The 12,291-nt window shown below is 45.1% G+C and overlaps 1 protein-coding gene across 3 annotated transcripts in view; it reads left to right on the top strand.

Annotated features, from left to right (window-relative positions):
* TNC (tenascin C) overlaps positions 1-12,291 on the top strand; it is a 137,076-nt gene that overhangs the window by 48,134 nt on the left and 76,651 nt on the right. For all 3 annotated transcript variants that reach the window (XM_040406040.1, XM_040406039.1, XM_040406042.1), the window contains 2 exons: positions 1,559-1,822; positions 2,222-2,337. In XM_040406040.1, the coding sequence (XP_040261974.1) occupies positions 1,559-1,822; positions 2,222-2,337 (380 nt within the window). The remainder of the gene's footprint in view (positions 1-1,558; positions 1,823-2,221; positions 2,338-12,291) is intronic.

The raw sequence follows: 12,291 nt of genomic DNA, 5'->3' as shown, positions 1-12,291 counted from the left end.
GATCACTTATAATCATTACAGGTCTCTAAGATTTTTCAATGCATCTGAAAAAAATGCTTAGGTGCTCATTTATTTTAGACGCCAGTCTTAATAAACCCCTGGCCTCTTCATTACTTCAGCGGATTTTCTGCCAGTTCTAAATGTTATACAGCTTCCTAGCTGTCTTACATTTAGACTTTTTTAAATGCCTTAAACAGGTGTAGAAAATGTAAAATGAAACGGGCCTGCCGACCTATCCTCTTCCCCGCTCACGCCACTCCCACAATTTAAGACCTGGCATGAGCGAGGAGAAATTACAGATTACACAGATTTCAGCATCATAAATGACTCCCTTAGTGCCTATGAATTTTTGAACTATAAAATGATGAAAGCTGCAGTTACAATAATCTATATCAGCTCAACAGGAAAGAAAATTCTCTATTTTTAAAGGGACACTTCCATTAGAATTTTTTTTTTTTTATATGTTAGCAGGCTTTCTTTATCATTTCAGTAGTACTATGTAATTTAAAATAAATTTAAAATAGTGTTCTTCTATAACAGTGAACAAAAATAATAAGAACTATATAGATAGATAACCCATCCGTTTACTGACACTGTGACGAGAAGCCCTTTTTAGCAAAGTAATCCATACAATTAAAGTAGGTGTAGAATTAGTATAACAGTATGCCAGCACTATTATTCTGTTGATAGGCCTGGATAAAGAGGCCCACAGAAGAGCCTTGTGTTAATGTATGATGTTTCAATCGATTCACTATGTGTGGCTTGATCTGGGAACAGATCAAGCTACACATATCAAGTCACACAGATCAAGCCACTCTTAACAAGAGAGTTAAAGGGGTTCTATAGTTTTGGGACCCCTGGGACCCCCGCCGATCAGCTGTTTGAGAGAGCAGCGGTGCTCATGGGCGGGGCTAAGATCCATTCAAGTGAACAGAGCTTATCCAGGCCAGTTGATACTAGTCGTGACGTCACTAGGCCAGCTGTAAACAGTGAAAAGGCCGCGGCACTGCCGAAGCGCCGCTGCCTTCTCAAACTGCTGATCGGCAGGGGTCCCAGGTGTCGGACCCCCGCCGATCAGATGCTGATGATCTTTCCAGAGGATAAATCATCAGTTAAAACAAACTGCAGAACCCCTTTAAGCGAGACTGTCTGCTGTGGTAACACTCCAAACAAAAAGGAAGTTAGGGCCAAGGAGCAGAATACAAAGAGTAACTTCAAAAAAGTATATCCACAAAAAAACACCAATTTTTTTAGTAAAAAAAACACACTTTTTTTTGTAAAAGAAAATTACATAGAATATTCACATATAGGTTGTTAACATGTAATAAAACAAAAGATTGATAAAAATGTCTCTTTAAAGACTGTCGCTGAAATTTATGAACAGTTGGAAATCCTGCTTATGCTGTAGGTGTCCAAGAATATGACTATTAAGAGATGAGTTTGGTAAATTATACATATTGTTGCTTTTACAGTGTATTTCCCCTGCAAGTTTTAACTTCTGGAGCACTGGTAAAATCCCAAACATTATTAACTAAATGTTATTTTTTTTATCCAACAGTATCACCCCCAAAAGACTTAGTTGTGACAAATGTAACCGATAAAACCATGAACTTAAATTGGGCCAACAAAATCAAAGTTACTCAATATCTCATTACCTATGTTCCCACAAGCCCTGGTGGCTTGGAGTTTGACTTCAGAGTCCCCGGAGACCAAACAACAGCCACCATTAGAGAACTTGAACCTGGAGTAGAGTATTTTGTCCGTGTATATGCCATTTTGAAGGACCAGAAGAGTATCCCAGTAAGCGCCAGGGTTGCCACACGTAAGTACAATTTCACTTTCTCTTATCCTTCTGTCAATGATTTGTGGTAGCAAATGCACAAATGCACAGATATGCTTTCAACTACTAATATATATATATATATATATATATATATAATATCATAACATAAAAGTTAATAAAAGCCAAAAATAATAATTTAAGCAATCAGGCAGGAATACAGATAAATAACAAAGTGGAGTCAAATTGTAAACAAGTACAACTGCATGTAAAAATAAAATTCATTGAATGGCCAATCAAGTAGTAGGTGGCTGGGATGGTCCTTGATTAGTGACTGGGCCATGGTTAATAGAGTGGGTCATGCCACATTTAATTCATAAAAACTTTCTGTTTGTATTGGAAAAAAAAACATGGTATATTACCATATACATTGTCTTTCAGATCTGCCTACTACCGATGATCTAAGGTTTAAAACAATAAAAGAAACAACTGTTGACGTGGAATGGGATCCTCTCGATATTTCCTTTGATGCTTGGAAACTTATCTTCCAGAATATTGTAAGAGATTTACTTATTTATTTTCACTTTTTGTATAGCATTTTGTATAGTCTTTTGTGAATGTATTAATATGGCCCCAGTATTAGTATATGGCACATGGGAAACTGTTACAGATTTTGCAAATTAGCCCACAAATTTATACAGTTCACTGTTATCCTGCTGCTACTCCTAATACTGCATCCGCTGTGCACCCCCTATGCCCACAAACACTATACTATCAGAAATAAAAGAGACATACAGATAGTCCCCCATAGAAGCAGTGTTCCCAGACTGTCCTAATTAGTAATAGTGCCCCATTAGTAGCAATGCCCTTCATAATATGTCCAATAATAATGCCCCATACAGTACCCATACATGATTTGAGGAAAGTCAAAAAGGTCTCAGCAAAATTATGTATATATGTATAAGATGTTAGTGTAAAACATAAAATACACTAAATAAATCACAGTTTATATGAAAGTAAATAACTATAATTTTTGTATTTCAAAAGTCACTATGCCGTTCTATTACAAAATCAAATTCCATTGCAAAGCCTAAAAAATAAGAATATATTGTTCAGGAGTTTATGGCTTCTAGTAGATAAGCATTATTTCAGAACTGAGCAAAATATTATTTCTAAAAGTCTAGAAGTAGTCTTGATAAAAGTTCACTGTTATCCTGCAGCTACTCCTAATACTGCGCTTTCTGTACTTCCCCATGTGCTCCCCATAAACACTATACTATCATAAATAAAAGAGACATAGAGATAGTTCCCCACAGCAACAGTGATCCCAGACTGTTCTGATTAGTAATAGTGCCCCATTAGTAGCAATTTCCTCCATAATATGCCCAATAATAATGCCCCTACAGTACCCCTAGTAGTATTAACATAACATAATAATTAGAGATGAGCGAATCGAATCTGACAAAGTGGAATTTGATCTAAATTTCAGGAAAAATTTGATTTGCACCGAAGCAGAATTTCCTCACGCTTCGTGGTAACTAGGAATGTCCCGATACCACTTTTTTAGGACCGAGTACAAGTACCGATACTTTTTTTCAAGTAGTTACCGATACCGAATACCGATACTTTTTTTAAATGTCATGTGACCGTTTTGGGGGATCTGTGGATCTGTGGATGACGCACTGTCATGTGGGGGATCTGTGGATGGCACTGTTATGGGGGACCTGTGAATGGCACTGTTATGGGGGATCTGTGGATGGCACTGTTATGGGGGATCTGTGGATGGCACTGTTATGGGGGATCTGTGGATGGCGCTGTTATGGGGGATCTGTGGATGGCACTGTTATGGGGGATCTGTGGATGGCACTGTTATGGGGGATCTGTGGATGGCACTGTTATGGGGGATCTGTGGATGGCACTGTTATGGGGGATCTGTGGATGGCACTGTTATGGGGATCTGTGGATGGTGCTGTTATGGGGGATCTGTGGATGGCACTGTTATGGGGATCTGTGGATGGCACTGTTATGGGGATCTGTGGATGGCACTGTTATGGGGGATCTGTGGATCGCACTGTTATGGGGGATCTGTGGATGGCACTGTTATGGGGGATCTGTGGATGGCACTGTTATGGGGGATCTGTGGATGGCACTGTTATGGGGATCTGTGGATGGTGCTGTTATGGGGGATCTGTGGATGGCACTGTTATGGGGATCTGTGGATGGCACTGTTATGGGGATCTGTGGATGGCACTGTTATGGGGGATCTGTGGATGGCACTGTTATGGGGGATCTGTGGATGGCACTGTTATGGGGATTTGTGGATGGCACTGTTATGGGGATCTGTGGATGGTACTGCTATGGGGTGGGATATCTGTGGATGGCATTGTTATGGGGTGGGGGGATCTGAGGATGGCATTGTTATTTGGTGGGGGATCTGTGGATGGTGCTGTTATAGGGGATCTGTGGATGGAACTGTTATGGGGAGGATCTGTGGATGACACTGCTATATGTCATCCACAGATCCCCCTCATAACAGTGTCCCCCAATACACCGGGCCCCGCCGCTCACCGAAGTATTTATAAACGTGAATCCTTATCCTGTTATTAAGTTGAACTAACGCTGCCCTCTCCCATGTTCCCCTGTATCCCCCTGTATCCCCACAGCACTTACTTAAGCTTCCATAGCAGGCAGAGCGGAAGGCACCAGTAACGTCACTCACTGACGTCGCGCGTCTGCTCCGCCTGCTTCATTCATAAAGTGGGCGGAGCAGGCGCTCTACGTCAGTGAGTGACGTTACTGCTGCCGTCTGCTCTGCCTGCTATTAAAGCTTACAGGGGGATACAGGGGAACATGGGAACATGGGAGAGGGCAGCGTTAGTTCAACTTTATAACAGGATAAGGATTCACGTTTATAAATACTTTGGTGAGCGGCGGGGCCCGGTGTAAGAGTACAGTGACTGCACCGGGCCCCGCCCCTAGTTACGGACTCCAGCCCCTCCTCTCTCCCGATGCTGCATCTTTGCCGGGCCGCAAAAATATTCATTGCGGGCCGCATGACACCCATGCAGTAAGTAATACCCAGTCACATACCAGCAATAATTATCGTTGCCGGCTCTCTCCACCCCTTCTCAGCTGCCGTTCACTGCCCCCTCTATGCACCGCTCACCAGCCCGCCGAGAAAACTCGGAATCGGTCCCGATACCGATACTAGTATCGGTATCGGGACAACCCTAGTGGTAACGAATCACATTTTTTCCTAAAATGGCTGCTGCACGTGTGAGGACATGGCGAAAGGAACTCTGGGAGGGCGGGATCGCCCATAATGCCATACATGCAACCATCAGCAGCCAGCCAGCCCTGTGATGTTATAGCCCTATAAATAGTGACAGCCATCTTAGATTCTGCCATTTACCAGTGTTTAGTGCAGGTAGAGACGTCAGCAGGCGTTAGCAGTCAGCAGTGCTAAGAAAGACTTGATTGTGGTGAAAAAACGATTTATAAGTGCAGGAAATGGATAGGGAGGATTAGTTCCAGAGCATTTGTGTAGAACAGGGTTCAGTAGGGCAGGTTACAGACTGGGTAATACAAACAATCCTATTACACCTTGGCACACTGACTGGGGATCCAAATTGCCATTATAAAGCTCTGTAATTCCAGCAAACCGTTCTAGTTATTGAGGTGCAAGTATAGCCATTAACAGGATTTATAACAAGGAAAAATTTCTAGAGTACATCTTATTTGCCCTCATGCGGTGCAGTTATTTGTTGTAAAGCCCTTTTTGGCATGTATTAGTGGCAAAAGAAAAATATATGTGCCCTTGTGCGGTTCAGTGATATATTCTAAAGTCCTGTTTGATGTGTATTAGTAGCGAAACTAAAATATATTCGCCGTTCAGCGTTGCAATTATCTGTTGAAAAGCCTTTTGTGTTGTGTAAAATTTGAAATAAATTAGGGCCTAATTGGCGTTCAGCGGTGCAGTGATATATTCTACAGCCCTGTTTGCCGTGTATTAGTGGCAAAATAAAAATATATTTGCCGTTCAGCGTTGCACTTATCTGTTGAAAAGCCTTTTGTGTTGTGTAAAAGCTAAAAAAAATGAGGGGCTAATTGCCGTTCAGCGGTGCAGTGATATAGTCTAAAGCCCTGTTTGCCGTGTATTAGTGGCGAAATAAAAATATATTCGCCATTCAGCGTTGCACTTATCTATTGAAAAGCCTTTTGTGTTGTGTAAAAGTAGAATATAATTAGGGCCTAATAGACATTCAGCGGTGCAGTGATATACTCTAAAGCCCTGTTTGCTGTGTAGTAGTGGCAAAATAAAAATATATTCACAATTCAGCGTTGCACTTATCTGTTGAAAAACCTTTTGTGTTGTGTAAAAGTAGAAAAAAATTAGGGCCTAATTGCTGTTCAGTGGTGCAGTGATATATTCTAAAGACCTGTTTGCTGTGTATTAGTTGGGAAATAAAAATATTTGATCTAACATTTGATTATTTGATCTAACAGCATGTCAAACAGAGAAGTGCTGGGGAGTGGCAGAGGCCTAAATGTTTCTGGCGCAGGCAGAGGTCGCAGCAGAGTAAGGGAATGTGGCAGCAGGGGTCGCAGCGAGAGGCCTGAGTGGTGATGAGAAGAGTGGCGTGGGAGCTGGTGTTGCGAGCGGTCAGGCTCCTGACCCAGAGACGGTTGAGGAGGACATCAGTGACGTGCAGACAGTAGTCAATGATGATGAAGTAGCTGATCGCACTTGGGAGCCGGCTGACGAAGAGGCTTCATCGTCATCGAGAGAGTGGAAGCTTGCCCGCCTACCTACCTGGGAAGTAGCAGTGCAGGGGTTTCAAGGAGGCAGCGGCGATAGCAGTCAGTCAGTGCATAGTGTTGGGGGTAAAATCACCTACTTGGCGGTGTGGCAGTTTTTTAAACCACCGGAGGAGGTGAACGTGGCCATATGTAGAATATGTTGGCAGAAGGTGAAGCGTGGCCAGGGTGCCAATGTTGGCACTACGGCCCTGCCTCAACATATGCAGCATCGCCATAAAGTGGCATGGGAGAACTGTGGCTCCGATGTGGTGGTCCAGCCTGCCACAGCAACTGCTGCATCACCCACTGGCACGCACCCGGTTTCAGGCAGTCAAGGCTCCACCACCTCAGCCGAAAGGAGCTGTCTGTCCTTCCCATCATCTGCTGGTCCTGATGCTCCTGCTTCTCCTCCTCCTACTCCTTGTCACTCTTTATGTCAGCAATCACCGAAGTGATTGCCAAGAGACAACAGCATGCGTCCACTCATCTAACGGCGCAGAAGCTGAACGTGCTCCAGTCCAAGTTGCTGGTGCTGCAGTCTCTCCCTTTCCAAGTGGTGGACTCTGCACCTTTCAAAGAACTGATGGCTTGTGCCGAGCCGAGGTCAAGCGTCCCAAGCCGTCATTTCTTTGCCAAAAAGGCAGTACTGGTCCTGCACTCAAATGTAAAACAGAAGGTGGGCCAGTCCTTGAGCCTGTCAGTGTCTGCCAAAGTGCATGTCAGCTTCGACGTGTGGAGCTGTAACTACAGACAGGGACAATACATGTCCTTTACGGCCCACTGGGTCAATGTGGTTTCTGCACCGCCACACCAGCAACTTGGCCAGGTGACACCGCTTCCGCCTCCACGTTGCCACGCCGTTGGTCCAGTGACAATGTCCGCCTCTGCCTCCTCATCCTCCACCGTGTCCTCAGCCTCCACTGCAGGGACAATTCAGTGCCCCTTCAGCATACCACATGTGAAGGGCACGGCGTTGTTGTGCTGTTCTGCACCTCACACAGGGGAGGAACTGCTCCATGTCCTTCAGCAAGAAATCGAATCCTGTATTTTTTCCACGACAACTGAAAATAAAAACCATGGTCACCGACAACGGGAAGAACATTGTGTTGGCACTGCATCAAGGAGGGCTGAGCCATGGGCAATGCATGGCACACGTCATCAATCAGGTTGCCAAGAGGTTCCTGAAGTCTTCCACCCATCTGCAAGACATCCTAAAAATGTCCAGGAAACTTTGCATGCACTTCAGCCACTCATACACCGCAAAGCACACCCTCCTTGAGCTGCAGCAGCAGAACGGCATCCCCCAACATAGGCTGATGTGCAAAGTTTCCACCAGTTGGAATTCCATTAGTGTTGGCCGAACACCGCGACTTGCCGAGAGTTTCCTCCCCATTTCCTCCACATTTGATGCGCTGATGTACTGGCACTCACTGTAATGCCGTAGCCATGTTGGCTACTGGCATTACAGTGATTGGCTGGCCAGAACGCGTCATCGGGTGCTATATAGCACCCAATGACACGTGGTTTGGCTCAGTCTTAGTCAGGGAGAGCTGCAGCAGAAGGGACAGATAGTGTAGGGACAGGAATTGGTTTGTTTGTTAGGCAGGTTTTACTGGTGAAAGGTGTTAGAGAGCCAAAAGTGCTTTTAAGGACTATTGTTTTATCTGGCTGTCATATATATTATTAGTGCAACCTGTGCTAAATTGCGTGCAATTGTTTGGCCACTGGTGACAGTGACATTACCTGTGCTACATCTCCTGTATAACGTTTGCCCACCCTAAATATCAGTGACATTCAGTCAAATTTTTTCGCTGCTGGTGGCAGCGACATTACCTGTGCTACATCTCCTGTATAACATTTGCCCATTCAAAATATATCAGTGACATTCACTATAATTTTTTTGCTGCTGGTGGCAGCGACATTACCTGTTCTACATCTCCTGTATAACGTTTGCCCATTCTAAATATCAGTGACATTCAGTCTAATTTATTTGGCATACACTTACAAAACCTGCGCTACTGTACGTGTGACATACTTGCAAGCATATATACCATTTAATATGGTGAAGGCGAGCAGTAAGAGACGGGGAAGTGGCTGTGCTGCTGATGGTGCACGCAGAGGCCATATACCTGTGTGCGGTGAAACTGTGCCTGCTGCCAGAGCACAAGAAACACACTCATCCACGATACCTAGCTTCATGTCCCAGTTTGCAGTCTCAGTAGCCAAGAGTCTAGTCAACAAAATCCTCACCCTGATCCTCCTTCCTCCCACCATGGAGAGTCTTGGCAAACAAGTGATCCCACACTCGGATATTCCGAGGAGCTCTTTTCATTGCCATTCCTTAATATGGCCCTCTCGAAGAGGGACATGACGAGATCTTGTGAACTGATTCACAAACTCTTGAGCATCCACATTCAAAAAAAGATGACGGTGGGAAGCGGCAATTAGTGTTTCATGAGGTTAATGATGATGATGAGACACAGTTGTCAATAAGTGAGGTTCCTGTTAGGTCAACAAGTCAGGAGGAAGACCAGAGTGAGGAAGTGGAAGAGGAGGTGGTGAACGATGAAATCACTGACCAAACCTGGGAAGGAGGAAAGCCAAGCGAGGACAGCAGTACACAGGGGGAGGGATCCACAGCACCGCAACAGTCTGGAAGAGGCAGTGGGGTGGCAAAAAGGAGAAGTCAGGATACACCAAACAGGCCTGCAACTGTTCCCCAGAGCACCCCCCTGCGGAAATCTCCTTGCCAAGGGGTAGGTTTTCCGCAGTTTGGCATTTTTTTGAGGAAAGTGCGGACGATAAAAGAATTGTCATTTGCAACCTGTACCGTACCAAAATGAGCAGGGGCGTGAACACTAGCAACCTCACCACAACCAGCATGATCCGCCACATGGCATCAAAGCACCCTAATAGATGGTCGGAACGCCTGGGTCCACAATCAGTGTCTGTGGGTCACACCACTGCCTTCTCTTCCCCTGTGTTATGTGCTGGCCAATCCCCTGTCCAAGACGCAGGCCCGGATGCCTCCCCTTCTGCACCTGGACCTTTGCAAGCATCATCATCTACCACATTCACTTCTGGTTCAATCTTCCTTTTCTCGTCCTCCTCCTTCTCTATCATATCAACATGCTTATTAGGCTGCCCTCGATCCTAATGTTTTTGAGGGTCAGCTCAGCAGCAGGTCCTCGCCCATAATGTTTTAGATGGTCAGCTCAACAGCAGACCCTCACCCCTTATTTTTTAGAAGGTCAGATCAGCAGCAGACCCTCATCCCTAATTTTTTAGATGGTCAGATTAGCAGCAGGCCGTCACTCCTAATGTTTTAGAAGGTCAGATCAGCTTCAAACCCTCACCCCTAATGTTTTAGATGGTCAGATCAGCAGCAGGCACTTTAGAGGGTCACCAGAAGGCCCTTGCCCCTAATGTTTTTGAGGGTCACCAGCAGGCCATTAATCATAATTTTTCAAGAGTGTGTATGATGCCCTCCTTTATGTGTAATAAAGGGTGTATTGGAGTGTCGGCTCCTTGTAATTTTTGGCAGCCCTTTCACATAGTGCATAGGCTTTATGAGTGTAGGAGTCCCACTACCTGAACAATTGTACCACAATGTGAATGAGGCCCTCCTTTATGTGTTATACAGGTTGTATCGGAGTGCCTCTTCCTTGTAATTTTTGGCAGCACTTGCACTTTATATACAAGTAAATATACAGGAAAGAATGTTTCCTAACAATCTTTCCTCTAAAATCGATTTTATCTTTGGTTTTGTGCGTATTATTGTCAGTCTGTAAAAGTGGCGTACTACTCGGACAACATCGTTCCCATCAGTGAACTGGGAGTCCAAGATGAATCCAGACATCCTCCCCATGCTGTTCCGGAACCATTTCAGTGGTGTTTCCATCCTTTTCCTATGAACCAGACACCCTCCCCTCTTCAGAGCAGGGGGTGACTGGTTTAATGCTCGGGTTCTTCCATTGACTTAAATTTTGCATCCCAAAGTGTTCTACTCGAGCACCCGAGCACTTTGGTGCTCGAATAACACTAAATTCCACCCTCCATATGTTGGACCAACTGTACGAACAGAGAAAGCCATAAACGATTTTCTGATGATCCAAGCGGACAGGAGTACTCCCCTGTGTAACTTCGATGTCAGCCAGTGGCAGCTCATGCGCGACACCTGCTGTTTGCTCAGGCCCTTTGAGGAGGCCACGTTATTTGTAAGTCGCCAGGACTACAGGATAAACAATGTTATTCCACTGCCTTATGTCCTGGAACAGATGCTGGTAAATCTGGCTAGTTAGGGGACTAGAGACATGGCGGCTAGATCTCATGGCCACATGAGCCTTGTGGGGGCTGAACTGGAGGAGGAGAAGGAGGAGGACACAAGCAATGTGTAGCGAAATGGGTGGTTTTGCTACACAGGCGAGGGCCCTCTGCGCTCACGTTCCACTGCCATGGCTGCTGGGGAGGGGTGGGGTTGCAGGAGCAGTTCCAGCTCCACCAGCAGCAGCCTGAGTCTACAGTCGCTGATGAGCAGCTTTTTTCATCCGCCTAGTAAAGAAACTACTCACCAGCAGCTATACATAGAGCAGAATCTGAACCAGCAGGTGGTGGCATACTTGTAGTGCACCCTGCCAGCCGTCATTGAAGATCCGCTAGACTACTGGGCAGCCAAACTGGATTTATGGCCTCAAGTGGCCGAGTTTGCCCTGAAAAAGCTGTCCTGCCCGTCCAGTAGTGTGGCATCAGAGCGGGGGTTTAGTGCAGCAGGGGCCATAGTTACCCCAAGAAAAACTCACCTGTTTACCCAAAATGTGGAGAGACTGACCTTTGTCAAGATGAATCAGGCGTGGATCAGCCAGGATTTCCACCCACCAATTCCTGATGCATCAGACTAGATCATCTTCGGTGCCACACCAACACTTTGACAAAAGAGACTGGTTTCTTCTGGCTACCTGCCTCAGCTACTATTCTGATGCTGCCACTAGTGTTGAGCGCGAATATTCGAATAGTGAATTTTAATCGCGAATATCGGCACTTCGAGAATTCACAAATATATAAAAAATAATTAACACATCACGTGAGGAAGAGGTTGTCACCTCGAAACGCGTCTGGCCGTTTTGGACTTATAACTACCCACCTAAGCCTGCCTTAAAAAGAGATTGTATTCCACATCTCTAATTGGAATTTTATTTGGGGCACTGGGCCATTTAAAGATACCTCACATTCAAACAGAGTGAAAATATTACCTGATCCGGCTGACGTCACGTCACGTGACACAACTAAGCTGCTACTCTACGGCAAAGATTGCAAACTCTTCCACGTGAGACGCTGAGGTCCGCGCTCCACACAGCTGGGAAGTTCACACTACGGTGACCGTAATCTATATACTGAACAACCAGGAGGACCGCAGGACAGCGTGATTCTCGTGTGCTACATAGAACCAAGGAGACACAGCCTGGTGATCAGTGAACGGAGGTGACAGGTAAGAGGCTGTGCAAGGGGGACGCCCCAGACGCCAGCCTTATTATTGATACCTGGCCTCCAAAGAGACTGATTTCATCTGTTTTTATATTTTTTTTTATATTTTTGCAAGTAAGTCTCTCCAGCGTCACTTACCAATAGTGACAACCACCTTTGGGAGGATAATTTTTAAACACATTTCTTCTATATCACAATATATGGTTTTATAATTGTATTACTATTATTGA

Source organism: Bufo bufo, chromosome 8, assembly GCF_905171765.1.
Source record: "Bufo bufo chromosome 8, aBufBuf1.1, whole genome shotgun sequence".
NCBI lineage: Eukaryota > Metazoa > Chordata > Amphibia > Anura > Bufonidae > Bufo > Bufo bufo.
Note: the sequence above shows the minus strand (reverse complement) of the source record. Positions and strands in the feature narration are given on the sequence as shown.